Source organism: Dasypus novemcinctus, chromosome 20 (genome assembly GCF_030445035.2).
Source record: "Dasypus novemcinctus isolate mDasNov1 chromosome 20, mDasNov1.1.hap2, whole genome shotgun sequence".
Classification (NCBI taxonomy): Eukaryota; Metazoa; Chordata; class Mammalia; order Cingulata; family Dasypodidae; genus Dasypus; species Dasypus novemcinctus.
In genome coordinates, this window is record NC_080692.1 from 52,885,510 (window position 1) to 52,910,994 (window position 25,485).

Below are 25,485 nucleotides of genomic sequence, written 5' to 3' on the forward strand. Positions count from 1 at the left end.
TATTGGATTATGTTTATAATCTGTTCTATTACTAGGCATGATTGAGCTATGATTAGGGCTTTGATTGGGCCATGTCATTAAAGTGTTGAGTCCCCACATCTTGGCACAGCAAAGGATAAAAGGGATGATAGAGGACATAGTTGGAACTTTTGATGTGAGGGTTTTTGATGCTGAAGCCTTAAATTGGAGCTCCAGGAGGTAAGCTCACAGAGGAGAGAGAAGCCAGCCCCAGGAAGAGAGGAATGCTGAGCCCAGGAGGAAGCAAGCCCTGGGAAGGAAGGACCCTTGAACCCAGAGAGAAGCAAGACCCTGGAAGGAAGGAACCCAGGAAGCCTGAACCCTCGCAGAGGTCGGCAGCCATCTTGCCCCAAATAGACTTTGGTGAGGGAAGTAACTTATGCTTTATGGCCTGGTATCTGTAAGCTCCTGCCCCAAATAAAGACCCTTTATAAAAACCAACCCATTTCTGGTATTTTGCATCAGCACCCCTTTGGCTGAGTAATACATTGTGCATGACCTTAATACTTTTGAAGAGTCCTTGTCAGTAATTTTGTAGAATATCCCTCAGTTTCGGTTTGTCTTTTTTGTTGTTAGAATTGACTTATGTGTTTTTGGAAAGAATACCACAGAAGCGATGCTGCACCCTTCTCAGTGCATCGTACTGGGGTACATGATGTCGACTGGTCTCACTGCTGGTGATTTACCCCACCTCCCACCCCCGAGATGGCTCCCTCATCTGTGTGCTCATTGTCTGCTCATTTTTTGTTTTTTTTCTTTCTTTAAGAGTCACAAGGAACCAAACCTGTGACCTCCATATGGGAGGCGGGTGCTCAACTACTTGAGCCACAGCCATTCCCTGATTTACCTTTTGTTCACTTGGTTGAGGTGCTTTCTCCATTGCAGAGTTACTATTTTTTCCTTTGAAATTAATGTGTCTCTTGTGGGGAGATGCTTTGAGACTATGCAAATATCCTGTTACTCATCACACTCTCATCGTTTATTTTAGATGCTAATAATTCTTGCCAACAACAATTACTACTGGGATCTTGGCAAATGGCAATACGTTTTGTTCCATCATTTCTTCTACGTTTGTTAATTAGAATTCTACTGTAAGGAAAAGCTCTTCCTTCCCCTTTTATTCATTCAGTTTTTTATTTATATCAGTTTGAACTCATGAATATTTATTTTATATTATGGATTAGCATTGTTATTTACTTTGTTGCTCAGATTGTCCCAGATTTGGCCCTGGGGAACCCCTTCAGATAGGCTCATGTCCTTTTGACTTATCTCTGTCATTGCCTGAGCAATTTCCTTACTTTTTGACTCTACAAGATGGGTCAAACTTATCTTGTACTTTCCCTGCTCTAGTCCTAGAATGAGCCAATTCTCCAGAGAGTCCTGGTTCCTTGTACTGGAAATTGATACTTGGAAACCAAAAAATCTGGGTGCCAGATTTGCTCACTGCTACTTGCTGCAATCAGCTCACAATAGGTTGGCTTGAAGAGAAGGCAACGCAGATCTTTACAAAATAAAGGACAGAGAGAGACACAAGAGAGGAGATAAAGATGGGACCAGGGGACTCACAGCTTCTGGAACTGAGAGCCTCCGCTCTAGTTTCTGCATCATATTTATTAGGAACTCCAAAGCAGCTGTTCCTCATCAGCATGGCAATGTTTACAATAATTGGGGGCAAGTGCAACAAATAGGGAACAGGTCAGCCAGTTTCCAACAACAGCTACTGATGTGTCATCGTTTCTGTGCTCTCTCAGCAGACAGAGCTAGGAAGTATGTGTCTGTATAAACACACACGCGCACATCTATCAATCATCTATCTACCTACCTACCTACTTACCTATGAAAACCTTACATTCATACTGATATTTCTGATTACAGTCCAGCACCTTTGGTTTCCTTCTAGACTTCCCATTTCCTTATTTGTAAAATTCCTTTCTCTGACATTGAGAAAACTGGCTCTCATTTCCCATAATATACTTACTTATTGGCTCAACTCTAATATGCATGTGATGTAATTTTAGAATTGTGTTCCCCAAATCTTTGTGGGAAGCAAGTTTACTGACTAGAGTGTCTGAGTAAGTCTGTAGCTTTCCAGTATGTGTACAAACATTGTTTTCCAAAATTATTTGTTAGTGCTTTCCTCCCTGCTCTTCCAGCGTGGTTGTGTTTTTATTTGTAGTATAGTTAGGCCGTCAGTTGCTGTGCATGTTCCATTTTGGCCCCCGGTGTGACTGATCTTAACTATTATTTATTATGTGAACACGACTCCGGTTCTAAGAGTCAGACCTTGAATGCCATGCCCGGAAAAGTGTCGCTCCTGCCTCCCTCTTCCCTGCTCTCCTGTTCCATTCCCCCATTCCTTCCATGCCCAGATTAATTTCCTAGAGTTACTATAACAAGTGGCCACAAACCGGGTGGCTTACAGCAACCGTGGTTGTGTTTTCTTAGTTCTGGAGCCCAGAAGTTCAAACCCGAGCAGTCGGCAGGGCCGTGCGCCCTGCGAAGCCCCGGCCTCCTCAGCTTCTGGGGGCGCAGCCATCCTGCGAGCCCAGGCCTGGAGCCGCACCCCCCTCCGTCTTTGTTTGCATGTGGACTTCCTCACAGTGCGTTTGAGTTTCCTAGGCTGCTGCGAGCAGCCACCATGACATGGGTTGGCTCAACAGTGGGAATTTATTAGCTTACCGTTCTGAGGCTGAAAACACTGTCCAAATCAAGGCATCCTCAAGGTGAAGCTTCTCCACGAAGACGGGCTGCCAGCCGTCCTTGGCTCCTCTCACACGGCGAGCACATGGTGGCGTCTGCTGGTCTGTCCCTTCTCCTCCCAGTTTCACTGTTTTCAGCTTCTTTCTTCTTGGTTTTCTCTCTTTTTTCCTCTGTATTCGTCCCATTTATGAAGGACTCCAGTACGAGGATTAAGACCCGCCCTGCCACGCCTTCACTGAAGTCGCCTCATCAAGCGGTCCTACTTAAAACAGGTTTACACCATAGGAAGGAATTAGCTCTAAGATCATGATTTTCTGGGGGACCTACAGCTTCAAAACAACACACTGTTTGTGTCTCTGTGTCCTCCTCTCCTTTGTAAGGACACCAGTCATTAGACTATGGGTCTCATTAGACTCTCTCTGTGGGTCCTATTTATTTATTTATTTTGTCTTTATTTTTTTAATGTTACGTTAAAAAAATATGAGGTCCCCATATACCTCCACCCCCCTCACCCACTCCTCCCCCCATAACAACAACCTCCTCCATCATCATGAGACATTCATTGCACTTGGTGAATACATCTCTGAGCACTGCTGCACCTCATGGTCAGTGGTCCACACCACAGCCCACACTCTCCCCCAGTCCACTCAGTGGGCCATGGGAGGACATAAAATGTCCAGTAACTGTCCCTGCAGCACCACCCAGGACAACTCCAACCTGTGGGTCCTATTTATAATTGATCTGTCCCTATCACTTTTGGTTTAGAGAGCCAAAAAAAAAATGCTGTTTTATTTTTTGCAAAATATGTTTGGGATGTTTCTTCTAGAATGGAGATGATGGCATGGGTTTGCAAGGGCTTGTTAGCATCTCACCATTACTTCCTAAAAGGATTTGCTGAACAGTGATAACCTTTAGGCAAGCAGTAATCTTTTCCAGGTTTTTCTTAACCTTTTACACATTTTTAAAAGCCAACTATCTTAAAAGTTATTTCTCCTTATTAAATGTGAGTTATTCCAGGCATCAGCTAGAATTACCTGTCTGTTACATAAAACCTACATCGCTCCTGCGGGTCTTGGGCAACAGCTTTTACGAGAGCAAAGCATAGCTGCGCGTGGCGGCGCGTGTCACCGTCCCTCTCCCCTCTGCCCCGTGCAGGCGTTCGGGCAGTCCTTCTCCATCCACCGGAAAGTGGCCGAGGATGGAGAGACGCGGGAGGAGACACTTCTGCAGGAGTCAGCCTCCAAGGAAGCCTACTACCTGGGGAGGATCGTGGAGATGCAGAACGAGCTGAAGCAGAGCCGGGCGGTGGTGGCCAACGTGCAGGCGGAGAACGAGCGGCTCTCGGCCGTGGTGCAGGACCTGAAGGAGGTGACCGCGGCGGGGGGGGGGGAGGGGGGCGGGGGGGCTCCCTCTCACCACCACCAGCGGGGGGGGCTCCCTCTCACCACCACCAGCGGGGGGGCACGACCACCAGTGGGGGGGCTCCCTCTAACCACCAGCCGGGGGGGGGGCTCCCTCTCACCACCACCGGCGGGGGGGGGGCTCCCTCTCACCACCACCAGTGGCGGGGGGGCTCCTCTGTAACCTACATACAAACAGGTTCGGGCGGTGGGGAGAAACCCTCTGTCCAAGGGAGGAATACAGCTTTTCCTTTAATCAAGGAGCTCTGTTAAGCAAGGAGCTCCTAATCCTGATACTAACACCTTTTCCTGCTTTTGTAGTGAAATGACAGCTTTTTCTGAGATGAGCTTTTCTCTCTTATTTTTTGAGAATTAGTTTCTATTTATTCTGTCCTTGGGAATGAACTCTGCAAAGGTATGTTTAAAAGACACTGCTTGAGCACTCCCTCTGCGTTGCTGTTTTAATACACTGGACAGAAGTGTCCCACATGGGCTCTGACCCAGGGCGCGGCGCTGGCTCCGGACCCCCGGCCGGGAAGGAGAGGCCACTGGCGTGCTGAGGGCCGGGGTCTGGCGGTGCAGAGCCTGGTTCCGAGGGTCTGCCCGCTGCAGGCGGGTGGACCGGGGAGGGGTCTCCTGCACCCGGGCCGGCCAACTCGCTCTCTCCAGCTGGTCTGCGGCGGTCACTTCCCTGTAAGGTTCAAACTGCCGCGCTGTCCTGAGTGACAAAAGCGGCAGCAGCCCCTGTCCTGAGGAGCCGCCCGGCAGGCACGCCCTCGGGGCCAGTTGAGGACGGCGGCGCTGTGGCGGGGGCGCAGGGCCCCTGGCCGCACCAGCGCAGCGGCGGTGGGTGAACAGCAGGCCCGGGGCCACATCAACCGAGCATTTTAGGAAAAGAAAGAGCTGGGAGGAGAAAATGGTCAAAACTGAAATGTACGTATTGCTCTCGCGCCTTCTCCTGGTGGCGCGTTCCAGGCGGGTTCTGTCTTACGAGCTCTCGTTTGTCCAGAATCGCTGGACGCTGAGGGGTTCCCTAGGCACGTGCCCGCGTTGCAGGACCCAAGGGCCCTCCCCGGTGGCGCTTCTTCATGGCTCCCGTCCCTCTGGGGACGCGTCACGCGGTAGGGTGGCTTCCGCAGGTGGGGGTCGGCCACGTGGGCGCCGTGCTGGGGCCCCAGGCAGAGCCGGCCCAGCACCTGCCCAGCCCCTCGGCCCACCCCGGGCGCCGAGGCCTTGGAGGCCTTGGCCGTTCAGCCCCTGCTGGGTTCTGCTGTCGCTTGTTGACCCCTGGGCGTCCTGGACCCGCCTCCTGCTAAGAGATGGCCTCGGTCCTTCCAGCCTCAGGCCTCGAGACGGGCGTCCGCCAAGGGCGGGGGGAGGCAGCGAGCTCAGCCCCCGGGCCGCCCAGGGTGCCCAGGAGCTGGCCGGGGCCGGAGGCCGCACACACGGCAGGGGCGGCCAGGGAAGAGCTGCGAGCCCCAGTGCCCGCCGGCCGCCTGGTGGCCAGGGGAGCTGACCTGCAGGGCCCGCCTCCCCGCGGGGTGCGCTGCAGAGGAGGCCGCCCCGGGCGGGAGAGGCAGGGCCCCCAGACCCTCTGCGGGAGCCGGGCGCCCCCTCCCACTGCGGTGCCTGCGGGGCAGGTGGCAGGCGGGCCAGGGACGCGGGCCGGGGACGCGGTGCCCTGCACGAGGCCCGCCCGGTGGCTCTAACTTTAGTGTCCGAATCGCCTGGACCACTGTCAAAAGGCAAGTCCTGGCTGCGCCCCCAGCAGAGCCTGTTCCGCAGGAAATCGCGTTTCTCGGGCGCTCAGGTGCTGCCGCCTGCCTTCGGGAGACCTCACCTTGGGGTCTTAGCGTCCCGAGCTTGAATTTAAGTTGGAGAAGCGTGCAGGGGGCGTGCGGGTGCGGGTGGGTGTGTCTATTAAGAAGGCTCAGTGAGGCGCCGCCTTAGTGCGGTCGGTGGAGCCCAGAAGGCAGGAAGCCGCCCTCAGCACTGTGACTGTGATTTTTTGGCTGGTTCGATGCCGGGGAGCCTTAGGAAATCTGCAGTCCCACCGTCCTCACTGGAGTTGATCCTGCTGGCAATCCTTTGATTTGCAGGCGATTGCAATAGTGGCTCTGCAGTAAGGAAGAACTTGCTACGTCAGAATGTATGAATTTTGATCTAAAACGGCTCGAGGCGGTTTAGCCTGTGAATGGGTTCACTCAGGTTCCTGAGGAAACTGAAACAAAAGGCCATCGGCTCCCGGTCTAAGGTGCAACAGTGTACGCACTGTCTTGCTGACCGGCAGCTGGTGCTGTTCTGTCCTCCTGAGGCTGGCTGGGTTTCCTCCAGCCTTCGTGGCTTGATGTACCTGATAGAATGATTATCCCTAGCATTAAGAGCTGAACACATGTTGTGAAAGGAGAACAGAAATAAATTCTATTTTATTGTAGATTGACATGGACTTGATGGCTTGGATTAAATTGAAATCCTTTCTATTGAAGGCACAGTTTCATTCCTGTTTTTGTACTCTGTGATTGACTGATGGATAGTGGTTGGAAGAGATAGTGAAACTTTAAAAACCACGACACGATGTACCATGAGAAATGTGCCAGGACCACCAGGCTAAAATCCACTCAGTCATCGGCTTGGCAGGTGCTGTGTGAATTTACTAATTTAATTAGTGGAATCGTTTTTATTTACTGAAAGGACTCGTCTTGTTTCAGTAGGAATATTTATACTGAAAAGGTATATGTGTGTGTGTTGTGTGTACTGTGATATGGAAGTTCATGTGTACATATGTGAGTGTGTAATTCTCAAGGTCAAATTCTCTTCCATTTAGGGTGAGTGTAGGATGGTACAGTGGAAAACATGGGAACAGTACTGGATTAGGTATTAGAGAATCAATATTCTAGTCTAAGCTCTGCTAAGTTTTAGTATTATTTTCATGGTGTTATAACATTTTATTTAAAGATTAATATTAGTGTATAGTAAATACGTAATAAAATGAGTTGCCATTAATATTTTTCTGCATTCTCTATGTTGTTGAAGACACCACTCATGCAGATCTATATTCTTAGGTTAAAGAACCATTTTATAAATAATCTTTAAATTTATCTCCTTGGAAATCCTTTTTGTTGAGACATGGATCAAGCAGTAGGAATTACAGTATTTTTATTTTGGTCTTGGTTCTTAAGAAGTGCCAGTTGTATATTTAACTGCAAAAATGATGCTAGACATTAATTCTTCTCACTTGAAAACATTTTCATCAGCCTTATTATATATGCATCTATAATGGTATAATGCTTCGTATTATTTTTAAAATTCTAATAAAAGGGACTATATAGAAGTTGCTATTAGAGAAATAGATGCATACTATTAGATAAAGAGATAACGTCTTATAAATAGTTACATTTATTCATAGAAAGCCTATGGCCACCTTTACTGAGTGCCGGATCACCTGCCAGGCTGGTTCTAAATTCTTTACTTGGACTGGTTTGTTTAATCCTTGTAACGGTCTTACTGAGGTAGATGTCGTTATTTCATCCTCTTTTACTGATGGGGCATCTGAGTCGCAGCTGGTGATTGCCCCATACAGGGTCCTATGATGAGCTGGATCTGACCCGAGGCCTGTGCTCTTAGCCACGTCACTGCAGCTGCCGTGAGCACGTGTTTGCCGCTTAGGAATCTAGCCACATGCTAATGAAATTTCTGGCAAAACATTGGAGCTTTAGTACAGTAGCTAAATTTGTAACTTAGTGGAATATTATGTTATTAGGATATCATTTTACATTATAGAAGCCGCTGAATCCGTATGGTTTTATCGCATTTGAAGCTCCTCATTGGAGTATATAGCCAGATATCCTAAGATACCGATGCGTCAGTTTCCAGAAGTCTGTTATTATGTCAACACTTCAGGGATCCATCTCTTCCACCGTAGGGAATCCATAGCCACAACGTTTGGGGCTGGAAGCACCTGTGGTGTGGTGTGGTGTAGATGTCTCACCTTTGTTCAGACACTTCCGGCACTCTGGAGAAGGCAGAGCTGTGCGTCCTTTCAAGGAAAGGGCTGTGTTTCTCCATCGTTTGTCTGTATGTCCTCAGTGCCCAGCACAGTGCCTGACCCAAAGAGACCTTAAAAAACAATGCTTGGGAGGCAAAGTGGCTCAAGCGATTGGGCTCGCGTCTACCATATGGGAGGCCCCGGGTTTGATTCCTGGGGCCGCCTGGTGAAGGCAAGGCTGGCCCGAGCGGAGAGCTGGTGCAACAAGATGATGCAACGACAAGAAAACAGCAGCATAAACAATGCTTGCTGAGCAAATCGAGCTGGTTGGCTTGACTCAGCGTGAGCTGGAGGAGCGTGCTTTGGGAGTTGGCTGCACCTGGGCTTGAGCTCGGCTGTGGGGCTGACGACACCCTGAGCCTCTGTGTCCTCCTCCAGTCTGGAGAGGATCTCGCCTCACTTGCAGGTCCCAAATGAAGCGCCCGGTGCAACGAAGCTGTTCGAGTAGTGTCCCTTCCCTTTCTTCCAACTCCCCCGTCCTCATGTTTGGCAGCTTTAATTGCCAAACTGCTCTTTTTTAAATTAAAAACTGATTCTTTGTAATTTTCACCCATGGGCCCTATTTCTAGTCTCTGGATCTAAAGAGAATAAATCTTTTTGGTTTCCTGTTCCACTTGGCAATTTTAGCTTGTGCCAAATGGCTTCAAATATTTGGAAGGACCCATCCCACCTTCTCTTTGTCAGACCAGGCCCATCTGGGCCCATTAGCACCGCCTACTGATGCCTCGGAATCCTTCTTACCCCACGCAGCCTGACCCCCACGTCTCTCAAACACGTGTGTCTCCTTTTTGAAACATGACTCTACTGGCTGTCTTTACTCTTTTCTGGACATTTGGATTTAGGTTTATCATTCACCTTAGAGTTTTAATCTTTTGTGGATCTTCTCCTTTGCAGTCGTAAGTTCATCCATTCAGCAAAGATCTCTTTGGTGCTTCCTGTGAGCTATTTTGGGGCCCAGGAAACATCAGTGAGCTAAATTTCAATGGAGAGTGGATGTTTCCAAAGTTAAAACAACTATGTTTAGAAAGGATTTCCTTCTCCTCTTTAGCGTCTATGGAAATGGAGTGTTAGCTGTATTTCAGACAACATGTAACATTTTGCATAGTATCATTATACTCAAATGGACTTCTTTAATTAGAAACTTTAATAGCAGTGCCTGCTTGAATAAGCAAGCAAATTACCGCATCTTGGCCAAACTAATGCCATGGACCTCAAGTACCAGCACATACTCGCTTATCCACAGGGGAGCCCCTGAGCCACAAGAAATATATTTGCTTCTATCTGATAGCCGGGTGGTTGGTTGGTAATAGTGTGCAGTTCAGGAAATCTGAGTTCAGGTCTAGCTCAACCATTTCACCAGGTATGTGATTAAATTTATTTCCCATATAAAGATGACAATAATTACAACCTATCCTCTTTACTTCCCATAGTTTTTTTTGAGGATGGCATGAAATATGGTTCATGTAAGTGCTTCATAAGTAACAGAGGACTATGTAATGTTATTTATGGGTTATCGGCTACAGTCACACAGCAGGACAGACACGATAAATGAAAGGCTGTACTGGAGAGAGGGAACGCTCAGCACCATCCGGCAGACCAGGAAGTGATGGCTGAAGTCCTGGAGCCACAGAGGGAGCCAGATGCTTCCGTGAGCCCCAGGTTGAGAGAGGAGACCATCTGAGCGCCCTCCGTCTGTGAGCATCCTTTCATGCCTGGCTGGTCCACGTCAGCATCACTGCGTCATTACCCAGCGCAAAACATCTGATGAGCTTACCGATGACCTGAGTCCTAGAGAAGGATGAAATTATTTAGCAACTCGTCCAGCAATCACAAAGGGTCCGTGTAGCCTCGGATGTTCTGGCTGAATAAGTTGTCTTTGGGTGCTGTGAAACAAAGCCAACAACTGAACAGTGATTTTGCAATTCTGTGCAGGCATCGGGGTGGCTGAAGGTTGTCTTTCCCAGGCATGTCCTGGCTTACATCCTGCTCTTCATACCATTGCAACACACCCACACTGCTCTGGAATGCTAGAAAGCACTGAACGTGGAAGAACTGCCACTGTTCTTAACGGGTGTAGGTAACCAGTAACAATACGACAGGCAGCTCTTGTTTAGGGTGTCCATTGCCTTCTTTAATTCTCCCAGCAAACTTGCAAGGCATGGGCAGTTTCTTTCCTCCCTTTTCAGGCGAAGCACAGGGTTAAGCAACCGGTCCAGCAGGTGGTCAAGCTGGACTCCGAAACCCAGCAGTCTGCTTCTGGACTGTTAGTGCCTGCTTGTTCAATTTTTTATTCCACAGGTCAGAGCTGTATTTCTTTTGGTTTGGAAGGTCTTTTCTAGCACTTGCTGAGTTAGAGTAAACAAATACTCTTATTAATGTCACCAGGAATTTGGAAGCAAAGCTTAACAAAATACAGACCATTCATTTTTGGTTTGTTGCGATTTGATCCGTGCCTTTGGGAAACAATATGCACAAAGAGGGTTGTTAGTAAGGGTTAGTTTTCAATTATTGGCTCAAAAGTTTTTGGGGTGTACAGTCTTATGGACTTTAAACACGTGTGCGGGTTCAGGAAACGCAGCCAGGCATGGAAGTGTCATCGCGCCAAGCCCCTCCTGTGCTGGGCTGCTCCTCTGACCCGGACCCTCCCCAGCCCAGTCCCGGTGGCCACTGGCCTGGTCTCCGTCATGACGGTTTTGTCTGTTCAAGGAAGCCGTGTAAATGGGATCGTGCCATGCGTAGCCTCTGAGGCCGGCTCTTTGCTCTCACCTTAATGCCTTTGAGAGTCATATAAGTTGTTGCATCTTTCAACAGTTTGTTCCATTTTATTGCTGATTAATATCCTATTGTATGCAGGATCACATTTTTTTATTGATTTCCCTGTTGAAGGAGATTTGAGTTGGTTCTAGTTTTTGACAATTGTGAATAGAGCTGCTATCAACTTTTATGTTTTTGTGTGGTCATAAATTTTCATTTCTCTAGGATAAATGCCTAGGAGAGTGGGAATGCTAGGTAATTTAGTATATGCATGTTTACTTTGATGAGAAGCTGCCAAACTATTTTTCAGAATGACTGTGCCATTTTTCATTTCCACCATCAATATATAAGCTGTTTTTTTATTTTAGCTACTCTAAAGGTGTTTGGTGATATCTCATCCTGGCTTTCATTTGAATTTTCCTAATAGTTAAAAATATTGAACATCTTTTCATGTGCCTTTCGTTCATTATCTTGGTGAAGTTTCTGTTTGAATGTTTGGCCCATTTTAAGAATTCACTTCTTCCTTTTCTTAGTTAAGTTTTGAGAGTACTTTATATATTCTGGATACAAGCCCTTCATAAGATATGTGATTTGCAAGTATTTTCTCCCAGTATATAATTTGTCTTTTCATTCTCTTAAGTATATTTTTTGCAAAGCTAAACGTTCTTTATTTTGATAAAGACTAATGTATCAAAAATTTTATGGATTATGCATTTGATGTGAAGTTGGTTATGAAGATTTTCTCCTCTGTTTTCTTTCTTTTTTTGTCTTTTTTTTTTTAATGTTACATTTAAAAAATATGTGGTCCCCATATACTGCCCACCCCCCTCACCCCATTCCTCCCATATCAACAACCTCCTTCATCATCGTGGCACATTCATTGCAGTTGGTGAATACGTTTTGGAGCACTGCTGCACCACATGGATAATGGTTTACAGTGTACTTTACACTCTCCCCCAGTCCACCCAGTGGGCCATGGCAGGACATACAATGTCCAGCAACTGTCCCTGCATACCACCCAGGACAATTCCAAGTCGTGAAAATGCCCCCACATCATATCTCTTCTTCCCTCTCCCTACCCTCAGCAGCTACCGTGGACACTTTCTCCACTTCAATGCCACATTTTCTTCCATTACTAATCACAGTAGTTCCAGAATAGAATATTAGTAAGTCCATGCTAATCCATACTCTATTCCTCCATCCTGTGGATCCTGAGATGGTGATGTCCACTCCACAGCTATATCAAGAGGGGCTTAGATTCCACCTGGATGGTGGATGCAATTCTCCTGTTTGCAGTTGTCGGCATGCTTGGCTCCCTCCTCTGTTTTCATTCATAAGCTTTATAGGTTTACATTTAAATCTACGATCCATTTTGAGTGAATTCTTTCATAAGGTATAAGGTTCATTCTTTTGCCTGTGAATGTCCAATTGTCCAGTACTATGTTCTGAAAAGACTATCTTTTCTTCTGAATTGACTTGTCTTTGCAATTGTAAAAATCAGTTGGACATATTCTGTGGGTCTTACTGTGCAATCTGTGTTCTTTTCTGTTGCTTCTTGTGTCTGCCTCTTCACCAGTTGCATGACATCTTGATTAAGTCAGAGACTTACCATGCAGTGCCTTTAGGCCATGGACAGGACTTCTGGGTTTTCCCTTGGAGTGAAACGGGAGCTATGGAAGCAAGCTCTGGGAACAAAGGTGCAACGTGACTTTATGGGGCAGGAAGTTACTGCCGTCATCAGATGGGAGAAGGTGCTGGTTTGGGCCAGAATGGCAGGTGGAGGTGGGAACGGTGATCACGTGCTGAACATATTTTAGAAGGAGAGCCAGTGTATCGTTCTGAAGGTTAGATGTAGAGAATGAGAGCTAGGGAGGAGAAAAGGTGACTCCAGTCCAAGGCTTGACCAAATTGGAAAATTAATTATCATCAGTTGAGATGGAGAAGGGTTCGGGTGGAACAGGGTTTAGGATCAGAGGTTTGGTTTTGGGCAGGTTAAATTTCAAATTTATATTAGACTTCCAAGTGTGGAGATAAAAATGGGTAGAAAGGAGATAAGGGCCCAGAATTTGGGAGAGAAATCTGGTGATAGAAGCATAAATCTGAGAACCACAAAGGACAGGAATTGGAAACAGAATAGAAGCAAGTTTTCCATGGAAGCTCTTTTCCCCCACAGAGGACCAGAGAAATGTAGCCGTGGGGAGGAAATGCCTCCAAGGCAGAGTTTGTTTCTTTTAATGAATATGGTAGAAATAACAGTATGTTTGAATGCTGATGGGGCTGACCCAATAGAGAGGGGATTTTGAGGCTACAGGAGGGCAAGGGGAGAATGGCTGGAGCAGATGACTTCCTTGAGCGAAGGAGAAGGCGAGGCACCCTTCAGAAGGGAGCAAAGGAATGTCGTCTGTGGCGACTCGTGGGAGAGCAGAGCACGTGGGTTCAGACGCCTGCAGGGGAGTGGCGGGGTGAAGGGCGTCTTCACAGGTCACCTTGAAATGCCTCAGTTTCCCCACTGAAGAGGAAAGCCAAGTCGCGCCCAGAAGGAAGACGGGGAGGTGCTGGGGATTCGAGGAGAGAGGAGAGAGGGGTGGTGTGGGCTCCGGGAGGGCTCGGGAGAGCGGCTGGGCAGGAAGAGGCCAGGGGGATTCCCGGAGTCCAGTCTTGAGAATGCCGGGAATTCAGGCCACAAGCCTGGAGATGGTGCAAGTGCTCAAGACCCAGGGGCGTGCGTGGGCGTCTGGGGGGTGCTCACACTCGGCTGGTTTTAAATTTGGGTCCAGGTGGAGGACGGGCCCAGCAGGGTGGGAAGCAGGAGAAAAGAGCGCGTTCCTCACAGGTCCCAGAGGGCGGGCAGGGGCAAGAGGGGTCACCAGGAAGCGCGATTGGCTGGAGCTCAACCAACAGGTGGGGACAGGGGCCCATGGGCTTGTGCCCTTCTTGCTGTCCAGGGATGGTGGTCAGTGGACTCCCTGGGGAGTCTTGGGTTGGTTAGTTTAAAGCTGGTGCAGGGAAGTGGACTTGGCTCAGTGGTTAGGGCGTCCGTCTACCACATGAGAGGTCCGCAGTTCAAACCCTGGGTGTCCTTGACCTGTGTGGAGCTGGCCCATGTGCAGTGCTGATGCGCGCAAGGAGTGCCGTGCCACGCAGGGATGTACCCCGCATAGGGGAGCCCCACGCGCAAGGAGTGCGCCCCGTAAGGAGAGCCGCCCAGCACGAAAGAAAGTACAGCCTGCCCAGGAATGGTGCCGCGCACACATGGAGAGCTGACACAGCAAGATGATGCAACAAAAAGAAACACAGATTCCCATGCCGCTGACAACAACAGAAGCGGACAAAGAAGATGCAGCAAATAGACACAGAGAACAGACAACTGGGGCGGAGGTGGGGAGGGAAAAGGAGAGAAATAAATAAATAAATCTTTTTAAAAAATAAATAAAGCTGGTGCATGCAAAAAGGTGGAGGGACTGCGGGATGGTGAGCTGTCCTGTGGGACCGCTGTGGGTGTGGGGTGGGGTGGCGTGGGGGCGGCCGCAGATGCAGGTCTGGACTCTGGGGGAGCTGACGCCCCAGGCCTGGAGAGCTGCTCACCACCTGGGCCAGGGGTCAGTGAGCAGGCGGCGCCTGAGCCCGGGCAGCGCAGGAGGACCTCGACACTGTGAGAGGAGGGGACTGACAGTGCAGGGTAATGGGCAACAGGCCGCAGGCTCGGGATGTGCAGCAGAGGCGCCGGAGCCGGCGGGAGGAGAAGGGCCCGAATCAGCCAGTGGGGCACAGAGGCTCATCGCCCCTCCGGGCCCAACGCTGGGGGCTGGGGGAGCTAGAGAGCCCCGAGAGGGCTGCGGGGGGAGCAGCGTCTCCAGGGGAGAGTCGGTTCCCATTACAGCGAGGCGAGGACACCTGATCCCACTGCGCAGCACCACAGAGCTTCCTGCCATCGCACTTTGCTCTCCCAGAGGCAGTGAATATTGACGGCCATAAAATGCACACTTTCCCGCAAGGAGCATAAGCATTTGATTTCCCTTTTTTCATGATTTGGAGGACTGTACATTTGTCAATGAGAAACAATACAATAGCTCTTAAACAGTTCTCAAAATGACTACAATGATCTTTTTCTCAAAAACATCTTTAGCCTTTTTGCAGTTATTTAGAAGTAGCCAGGCTCTTATCTCCATAATCGCAAACATCTGGGTGGAAACTTCCAAAATTAAAACCTACTTAAATATTTCCAGCATCCAGATGTTGAACATCACTTGGACATGGCTTCAAAGAGTACTAAAATAGCAGGACCATATTTCATTTTTGTGTAGGGCTGTTTTATTTCTGAGTTAGGTGAGAAGAGCCATGTACTTCTGACTTTGCATGGCAGTTACATCATCTCCCTGTGTCACAGCCAGTTATTAAGCCAATGCCAAATGGAGGATTAAATGGGAAACTGCAGGGAGGTGTTACCGGATTTTATTTAGGTTCTTGGCTATGCTGCAGAAATCAATTTCAAGAGCACACCGGCTGACTTAGGCCAGTAATTTATTCAGGCAGGTAGGGATGAGAAATGGGAGAAAATAACAGATCAGGGTCCCAGGTAGAGAGGAAGGGGCTGAAAAGTGATAAAGAGGGCTGATTTACAGGCTACGATTTCCCACTATAGGTTATAGATCCCCAGGTTTTACTTGCTTGGCCACACGGCAGAGGAAAAATGGCGACGGTGGTGCGCAGAGGGCAGGACAGGTCCAGAGGCAAGAGAGTGAGCGCAAGAGCCCTCCTCCAGGCCTGGCATTGCATCAGCCTTTTAAACTTAATTATTCCACCCCTCTGCTAATGGCAGGGGAGGGGTTCCAGCTGTTGCTGTTTTGATTGATTACCCCACCCATCAATCTCCCAGGAGGGCCCAATGGTAAAGTCCTCGGGGAATATCGGGGGCGTCTCCTGGCTGCTGGAGGAAGTCTTCTTCTCAGTGGCAGAATCTTGGTGAGGGTCTTCCAGCAGCCGTCTTGGGGTTGTTGATGTCCACGTGGACTCTGCCAGGTTCCAGATCCATCGATTGATTCCCTGTCTTACTAGCCTGCTTCAGAGGGTCAAGCTAAAGTTAGAAATGATGAGAGAGCATTGCTGAGGGCCTGGTAGGAGTGACAGCTCTGAAGCCGACGCAGGTAAAACACTTGAAACACTGGGGTTTAAAGACTTTGTTAAAGAGCAATTAAATTTTATCAATTACCATTCATGTAAAATATCAAATAGTGGCAGCCTACTTTTTGAAAATGGGGAACTGGTCTGGTGTTTGCTAGCACATATCTGTATATTAGCCTCCCCCCCTTCATTTTTGCGGATTGGGTCCAACACCAGTTTTCTACCTCTTGTAACATAAGAATAAACATCTGTGTACTTTCCATTTTGTACTTATTGATTCTTGGGTTAAAAATAGCTTGATACAGTTTCAAACATTTTTTCTCCCGTCTGTGCAGACGGCGTAGAACCAGTAGTGATGCATGGTCAGCATTTCAGCTGGAATGCCTAGTGGACAATTTTAATCTTTTTTTAACGCCTTGACCTCTATTTCCAAAGAACATCCTGGTTGGCAGATCTAGCCTGATTAAGATTCTGCTCAGGCATTTAATTCTCCTGTGGGAATTTACAGCTTAATCTAACAATCAAGGATGCCTAAATGAACTCAGGACTTAATTTCTTGAAGGTCGTGAGGAATTTACACACAGAGAACAAAGAGCAACCTGAAGAGTGAGTTTAGTGATATCGTATTGAATTGTTCTTTTTAGTGCTTAGTCAACAAAGATGTTTTTAAAAATGAGCATTGTACATTGAAGCATACTAATGTGTTAACAGACCCAAACGTAAACTTTCATTTTGAGTTAAAGTAGAATACTGTGCATTCCTTAAGAAGGTTACCCATTGCTTATCTACTGTTTGAGTTGCCTAGGCTGCTTAAAGCAAATACCAAGAAACGGTTTAGCTTGAACAGTAGAAATTTATCAGCTTGAGGGTTTGAGGCCAAGAAAGTGTCCCCATCAGGGCATGGTCAGGCGATGCTCTCTTCCTGAAGAGGCTGCTAGCGGCCCTGCGGCAAAGCATATGGCGGCACCTGCCGGACCCTCCCTCCTCCCAGTTCTGTTGATTTCAGCTGCTTGCTTCTGTGGCTTGCTTTCTCTCTGTGTTCATTCTGTTTATAAAGGACTCCAATAAATAGGATTATATTCCAGCCTGAATAGGGGGTCACCCCTTAACTGAAGCAGCCTCATCAAAAGATCTTACCATAGATTCATGCCCACGGTAATGGGTTAACTTTAAGAATGTGCTTTTCTGGGGTACGTCCAGCTTCAAACCAACACACCTACTTAACTAGTTTCCATTTGTTCAGCAATATTAAAAGTACTTAGATTTTAATTAGTTCTCTGATAAGTTTTGATTTCACTAAACAATTTTTTTTAAAAAAAGTGTTACTTCAATATTTCTTCTGACGCTATCACCATATCATACAAAATCCACACAACCTGAATAATATTAAAGAAATCTAGAATACCAAAAGGTATTTCTTGATGAGCTCAGGCACACAAATCTCCACAGTATTTTTAATACATTCATGTTAATCAATTGACAATATTTACAGGCAAAATTATTCCCGTGTCTTATTGTAGCATATGATAGAGTGTCTGCCTAAAAACGAGGTTTGGATATACGTATTTTAAAAAAAGGTGTCCAGCAGGATATTTTCTGCATGGTAACTCAGTAGCTGCAATGAAGGATATCGAATATCAAATACCCCATCAGGATATCATCTCCTCTCCTGCCCCCCAAAGTTGGTGGAAATGAAAAAAGGACCTGAGTCATTATTTGACTCAGTGCTTGCCAATGACGTGTTGTTTCTCAAACTTTTTCCTGTCATTATCATCCTCCTAAGGAGTCTTTTTAGACAATTTTTTTCCTAATTGCCATACGATTATATTCTAAATATTTTGTTGGGTAGGGCTGAGCCTGGGAGGGCCAAAAACCATTGTAATCACTAAGATTTAGTTTTCCTGCCACACAGACCAGTTTTCACTTCTTTGGGAGCCATGTCACCCCCATCGGGAATGTATGTTCTACACCAGAGAGAGAGAGAGGAGGTTAAAAAAGAGAAAACAAGTGTCACTTTGGCTGATAGTAAATTCTTTACCCTCTCTTCATCCCTCTGGGACACTCACCATTAGAAAAGAGGGAGAAGATGTGTTTAAAATGAATCGGCTTCAGAAGGGCGACGGCACTGCAGAGCTCACTCATCATTCGGCGGTGTCCTTCCTGCTCGGACCGGTCAGCAGAAGAGGGCAGAGTCATGCCAAGGTCAGACGGGCCTCTTATTGTGAGCAACAAGTCCACCATTAAGCTTCAGATGGGAGAAATACCATCGAGTTGGCAACTGCTTTTGATGTGTATGTGCAGATCGTCATAGGTAACCACAATTTTCCAGTCTCTGTGGCAAAGGGAAGTGGGAATTCTGTGCTGTAGTTTAGTTTTTTTTTAAATGTTACATTAAAAAAATATAAGATGTCCCATACACCCCCCACCCCCCTCACCCCACTCCTCCCACATCAACTACCTCTTTTATCATCGTGGCACATTCATTGCATTTGGTGGATACATTTTGGAGCACTGCTGCACCACATGGATAGTGGCCTACATTGTAGTTTACACTCTCCCCCAGTCCACCCAGTGGGCCATGGCAGGACATATAATGTCCAGCAACTGTCGCTGCAATACTACCCAGTACAACCCCAAGTCCTGAAAATGTCCCCACATCACATCTCTTCTTCCTTCTCCCTGTCCTCAGCAGCTACCATGGCCACTTTCTCCACATCAATGCTACAATTTCTTCCATTACTAATCACAATAGTTCCATAGTAGAATATCAGTAAGTCCACTCCAATCCATACTCTATTCCTCCATCCTGTGGACCCTGCGATGATGATGTCCACTCTACTTCTCTATTGAGAGGGGCTTAGATTCCACATGGATGATGGATGCAATTCTCCTGCTTGCAGTTGTAGGCACTCTTGGCTCCCTGGTGTGGTGGCTGACCTTCTTCACCTCCCTGTTAGCTGGCCAGGGTAAGTCCAATAATCCAGAGGGTAGGAGTTACAAATCTGCTGAGGCTCAGGGCCTGGTTGTCACATGGACAGTCCAGAGATTTAGGTCTCCTGAGTACACACCAACCCCAGGGCCAACAATGATGGATATAGGACATGTTAAATTACACCAAAAATGTATAGAAGTCTATAGGCTAAAGTATAAACCATAATGTAAAACATAAGATAACTAAAAATTTAGGAAATTTTATAGTCTAAAATATAGACCATAATGTAAACCCAAATGGAACCATGTTTGAAAGCTGTTTCAAAATCTGTACATCAGCTGCAGCAAATCTAATATGAACATGTAAAAAGATCATTGCTGGGGAAGGGACAAAGGGTTTGACGTTGGCTATGTGGGAGTGCCCTATATTGTATATGTGAATTCCTGTGATCTAAAACTTTTGTGAAGACAAACTTAATAATTAGGAGAAAAAAAAAAAAAAAAAAGAAAAAAAAAAGACACTGAGGAAGAAATGAAAGAAATTGAATTCCACTGTACATATTAGGGCAGTGATGAAAGGGAAAACATCAAAAACAAAGGTTTTTCATTTTTTCACTTTTTGATACCCCAATTTATTTTTTCTTTATTTAATTTTTCTAAGTTAGTGTGTATTCTATATCTAGCCTTTAAACCCATCGCTATATTCCATTTTACTATAATGGAACTAGGCAATATATTAGGCTTCATTTCTGTACTTTAATTTGCTGCAGAATTTCTCCTTCAGGGATGACCGTTCATCTAAGCACCTACTCTGTGCAAATGCTGTGTCAGACACGCTGGAAATACCAGCAGGCACGAGGCAGTGCTGTCTCTAGGAAGCTATTCGACTGGTTGAGGGAATAAAATGAGTGCACAGTTAATTCCAGAGCCAGAGGTTGTCGTCCGCCGGCGGGCTACTCTCACCGCAGTGGCTGCATCCTCGCGCACAAGGCCGTCTGGACACTTCCGGGCAGATCCACGGGGCTCTCAGCTGAAGGGAAGGAGAATTGATTGGAGGCTGAATGCCTGGGTCCTCTCTGTTGTGATGGAGATCTTAGCTGGCCTTGAACTGGATCGGTTCTCTGCCGGCAACCTGTGAGCCTTCACTCCTATCTCGAATGAGGAGCAGGGGTCGTGGAGCTGCACAAGGACCCTCATGACTCAGCTAGAGTCTTAGTGCCCTTCAGTCCCCGGGGCACGGCTCAAAACATTGTATTTCTACTTAATCTTGGGAAAATAGCACCTGGGCACCTTAGTCTCTTTTTTTTTAAAGTGGACTGTAGGATATTTTGTTGAAACCTAGCAATATACATTTCACATTAGATGACAAGATGCATGAAAGAAAAATTGTAATAAGTGAAATCCCTTACACGTTTATTACTTAAAACTGTGCAAATAACTGAACTTAGAAGCTTTGGATTTAGTTCTTAGAGCTAAGTGCCGATTTTGCGAGCATTTCATCTTCACATTGCGGGGGCCTACCACTGCACACATTAGCTGAGTAACTGAGGCGTGGGAATCGCCCCTCTGGGCTTCAGAAATTGAATGGAAACAATTCCTGCCTCACGGGGCAGTTGAGAGGTACAGGAACCACTACCTGTGACACACCTGGAGAGTGCTGAGACAATGCTAGATACTGTATGATTAGTTCATTGTTGTCTGCTTATGTTTTCTAAAAGATATTTAGGATTGTTTCTCAGGATAGGATTCCTAAAGTGAAATGACTGGATCAAATGGCATAAGGTATTTTTTTAAAAAACTTGATTCATATCATTATACATTACTTTTCTAAAGGATTGAACCAATTGGTGCTCCCATTAGTAACAGAAAAGAATTCCCAGCTCACTGAGCTCTGGCAAGCATTAAGTAATACAGAGGTCTGTGAGGGTAGAAGCATGGTTTTTCTTGTTCATCAGTATGTTCTACAAAGATTTTAGCATATAGTAGATACTCAGAATAAGAACAAATGGATGAGTGAGAAATTGGCCACTCTTTAATTTTTAGAGTAATAAATGAATAAATTACTTGCTAACTTAAGGAATAATGAATATCCTTGATTTGTTGCATGTTTATTTATTGGGTTTTAGTGTTTTTATTCGTGTGCTCTTCAAGAAATTGATTTTCCTTAATCATGTACTATGGCTATTGCCCCAGTTTATTTGCCTTTTGATTTTACTTTACTTTTGCCACACTGAAGTTTTAGCGTTTCTGATTTTAAATCTGTGACCATTTCCTGAGATTCCTTTTAGTGGATTTAAGCTTAGAAAGATTTTCACTTCACCTTCTTCTTCCCTTTACCCTTTCCAAAACTATAAAAATTTCATTTCATTTCTTCAGTTTTTATGGTTTAATATTTAAATTTATGTGAGTTTTATTTTAATGTGTGGAACAAAAGAGGGTTTAAATTTTTAAAATCTTCCTTTAATTGACTAACTTAGTATCCTAACACTATTTACCACATAACCCCCTTTTTAATAAGAATGTTATTATAAATTCCTATCTATACTAGTATCAAAGGTAAAGTTCCATCCTTGTGGTTTAGGTTTTTAAAATGCTAGAAGCAATTGTTTTTTGTACAAATTCATCAGAAATAGTTTAAACCAGGAGAATCAGAGTAAATTACCACCTCAAAAAAAAAATCCAGAATGTTTTTATAATGTTGGAAAACAAAAGATATGAAAAGAATAAAAGAAGTAAAGAGAAAAAAAACTGTTCGAGGAAGAAAACTAGGCATATTTAATAACTTATTGCTATTTCCTGTAATATGTGACTTTTATGATTTGACATAGTTCTTTCAAACATGGTTTCCAAGCTTTTAGAGTTGACATAAATACTGAGGTAAAGGGTTTACAATTTTTATGAAAGTCTCAATGTTTTTACTTCAAATATCAAAAAACCACAACAAAATATAGTCAAATTTGATTATATTTCCCCAGTCTGATTGGTCAGCAATAGTTTTTTGTTTCAAAATGTTAATGGTAGAGCAGTTTGTCGGTTTACAGAACACCCGTGCGGGAAGCGCGAGTTCCCACCGCCCCCAGTGCGCCAGCCTTCCTGTTAGTACATTGTGCGTTAGTCTTCACCACTAGGTTTTTGATTAGCTCCTTACATCCTAAATATCCAGGAGCCTTCGGCTTTCTTATCAGCTCAAGTAGGCAATTATATACATAGTGTCTGAATAAAACATATTTTGGCCTTGCGACTTTCTTTGTAATTTCCTTTTAATTAAATTTCCCTTTTTGAGATGCCACGCTGCTTTTCCAAGGGGAAGCATTATTCTGACTTTACTGTATTGGGTTTTATGCCCTAGTTTGTCCTATTTCTGTTGTATTTCTGCCTTTTTAAAGAAGTAAACATAGGATTTACTACACGACCACGCAGTGACACCCCTGGGATTCGCGGGCCGCCAGCAGCTTCCCCCAGGGTTTAGCCCCGTCCCTCCCGGCCGGGCTTGAACCTGCAGTTGGCAGTTTCCAGGGCCTCTGTGGGTGGCGCCGGTGGCGTTTCGTCTTTCGGCTGTGGCACTGCAGCTGAGCCTGGGCCGGGGTAGCTGCGTTTGCTCCAGGCCGACTTCTAAGGATAGCCGCTAATAATACCTACTCCCCAGTTTCCTGGTCTGAACTTTTTCTGCTCTAAGCGCTCAGTGTGACTGCGCTCCTAGCAAAGACCATTGTTTGACCATGTGTGAGGGGCTCTCCCAGCCCCTCCCTCTTCGTTAAAATAAAGTGACCCTTGCGTCCGATCAGCTCATCACCTTTCAACGGATGTCAGCTTTGCCAGCTGCTCACAAGCCGGTGCATGTCCCTCGGCCTGCTGCTCGGAGCACGGAGCGGGCATCGGCGCTGCCGGGGGCCTGCTGGACATGCTGGTCCCCTTGGCGGCCCAGCCGGGAGGCCCTCGGACACAGCCAGGACGTGCAGCCCGCAGCTCCTGCACTTACCCTTAGGTTTTCACCTTCCCTGGAGGTAGAATATTCAAAAGCTGCACACTCTTGACAGTAGTATAATGTGATGTTTGAAATATGGGCCCTCAAATCAGTTAAAACCTGGGTTCAAATGCAGACCCATCACTGACTTGAAGTAGAATCTAAGTCTTGTCATCTTTCTATGCCTCAGCTTCTTCATTTATAAAACAGAGATGAAAATAAGAATGACAAATATATTCCTCTTGACTCTCCAATGCTCTTTTAAGATTAGGTAACTACACTTGTATGACTTGATGTTTTCCCTTTTTTTAACTTGTTTTCCAGAAATCAGAGAGCTCAGTTTAAAACTCATTTAAAGTGACTGCTTGAGACTTGGTCAGAATATTTGCTGTTTGATAGGTGACACTTTTGCACACGTTAGTACTCTGATGTTGAAGATAAATTGATTTTCCTAAGGCCAGCAGTGAACTGATTACTGGTTTATGGTTTTACCTGTCTTGAGAACATTTTCTCTAGAACAAAGAACTAAGTCGTGTTGAAAGAGGGTTCTCGGCTATTAGTCCTAATAGCTGTGTTATGGCAACACTTGTGGTCAAGCTTCTCAGGAGCGTTCGTTCCTTATTTTTATTCATTGTTTTAAATTTTCTGTTTTTATTTTAACTTCTTTACTTTGTATAATATTTTATTATAAATGGCCTTAAGATATTTTAAGCAAATAGGGCGTATAATAATAATAAAATACCAGTAATACTATTATACAAATCATAAGCATGAGCAAAGAAAACAAAGGAAGCTGTAGTGGTTACGCAGGGGTTCTGGAGTCAGAGTGACCTGGGCTTGGATCAGACTCCAAGCAAGTTTCTTATCTCTCTCTGCCTCAGTTTCTTTAATTGTAAGATGAGCATAATATTGCCACATAGTCTTGCTTTGAGGATTAAATGAGATAATATAGAGCTCTTGGAACAGTTAATAGGATAAGTGCCCAATAAGCAGGAGTTTAAGAAAAAAAAATAATGAAATCACAGCTTGTAGCCTTAGATGTTTTAAGGATTTCAGTATTGGGTTGAAGCAAGATTGAGATCTGGAAAGAGAAAATATCCTCAGCTTTTCTCATCAAGAAAGATCAGCTACAGTAGACCAAAAAGTGCCTCACTTTCATCTGGCTCCTGTTAAGTTGAAGTATTCTTTAAAGGGTATCACAAAACTCTGCTCTGGTTAATTTTTCTAAGGCCTATTCCAATTTCCAGAGATGGACGTAGATAGTACCTCTGAGGGTGTACTGGATGTTGCGTCCCATTCACTCTGGCAAAGTGCGATGAAGGAATAGTAAAATACAGTGGTCTGATTTTATTTTTATGTCAAAAGGAATATGATGAAATGCTTCCTAAATTGGCTTCCCAAACAGAGGGGATGTTAGACTGAGAAACAATTTCCTGGTGGTTTCCAGAGATGAAAATACTTCCTTTGAGTCTGGGAACACTCGAATGTGTTACCTTGTGACTACTTCTCGTACTTACGAGTAGCACCTGATGACTAGGAATGCTGGGAAGGACAGGTCCCAAAAGGAGAAGAACAGATTGTTTCTACCTCCAGAAATGACACTAAAATAATGTGCTGGATTTCTACCGAAAAAAAAAAAAAAAAAGCTCATTTGCACTTTGCACTTTTCCACTGATAGGAAGAACTGTTAAGGAAACATTGTTATATTTATTAGATATCTGTAACTTTTCCAGTGTTTATTGCTTTACTTTCCTTCTCCTACTCTTCTACACACATGACTTATTTATTAAGCTCTTTCAGGGTACAAGAAGCAGATCTAGGCACTGGCGATACAGCAAAGAATAAGGCAAAATCCTTGATCGTGACGTTCACATTCAAGTGAGTAAGATAGTCAATAAACACAGCTATGATGTGCTGCCGTGCCGTAAAACGGAGAGCCTCGTGGCGGGACTGGCTTGGGGGTAGGGTGGACGATAAACCCCAACAAAACACGTTCTTCATCTTAACCTGTGCGTGGGAGTCCACGTAAACAGGACTTTGAAGGTGACCTTTTTAGTTACCGCGAGGCCAGCTGAGCCAGGGGCCCTTAAGCTGCACCGCAGGAGGCCTCACCAAGAGAACCTGTAAGTCACCAAGCGAGAAAGGAAGAGGCATGGCCATTCGATGGGGCCAGAAACACAAGCCACGGAACCCCGGGATTGCCCGCAGCTGGCTCCAGAATGCTGCAGACTCTGGGAGAAAGCATGTCTTGCTGAAACGTTGATTTAGAACCTCTTCTAACCGCAAGACCTGAGCTAATAAATGTTTGTTGTTTAAGCCAATCCATTGTGTGTATTTGTCATAGTGGCCTAGAAAACGAAGATAATTGGAACGTGTGTGTAGGTGGAAGTCAAGGGTTCTATTTTGGTCATGTTTGGTTTGAGGTGTTTATTTAGACATCCAAGTGGAAAGGCAGGTAGACAATTGGATACTCAAGCCTGGAGCTTGGGGTAGAGGTTGAGGCAGGAGATAGAAGTTTGAGTAGATGACCTGTAAAACCTGCGCCCAGGTGA

General features: G+C 45.7%; 1 protein-coding gene across 6 annotated transcripts in view; it reads left to right on the forward strand.

Moving 5' to 3' along the window:
• BICD1 (BICD cargo adaptor 1) overlaps positions 1–25,485 on the forward strand; it is a 228,964-nt gene that overhangs the window by 91,462 nt on the left and 112,017 nt on the right. For all 6 annotated transcript variants that reach the window (XM_058283023.2, XM_058283022.1, XM_058283024.1 and 3 more), the window contains exon 2: positions 3,874–4,086. In XM_058283023.2, coding sequence (XP_058139006.1) covers positions 3,874–4,086 — 213 coding nt within the window. The remainder of the gene's footprint in view (positions 1–3,873; positions 4,087–25,485) is intronic.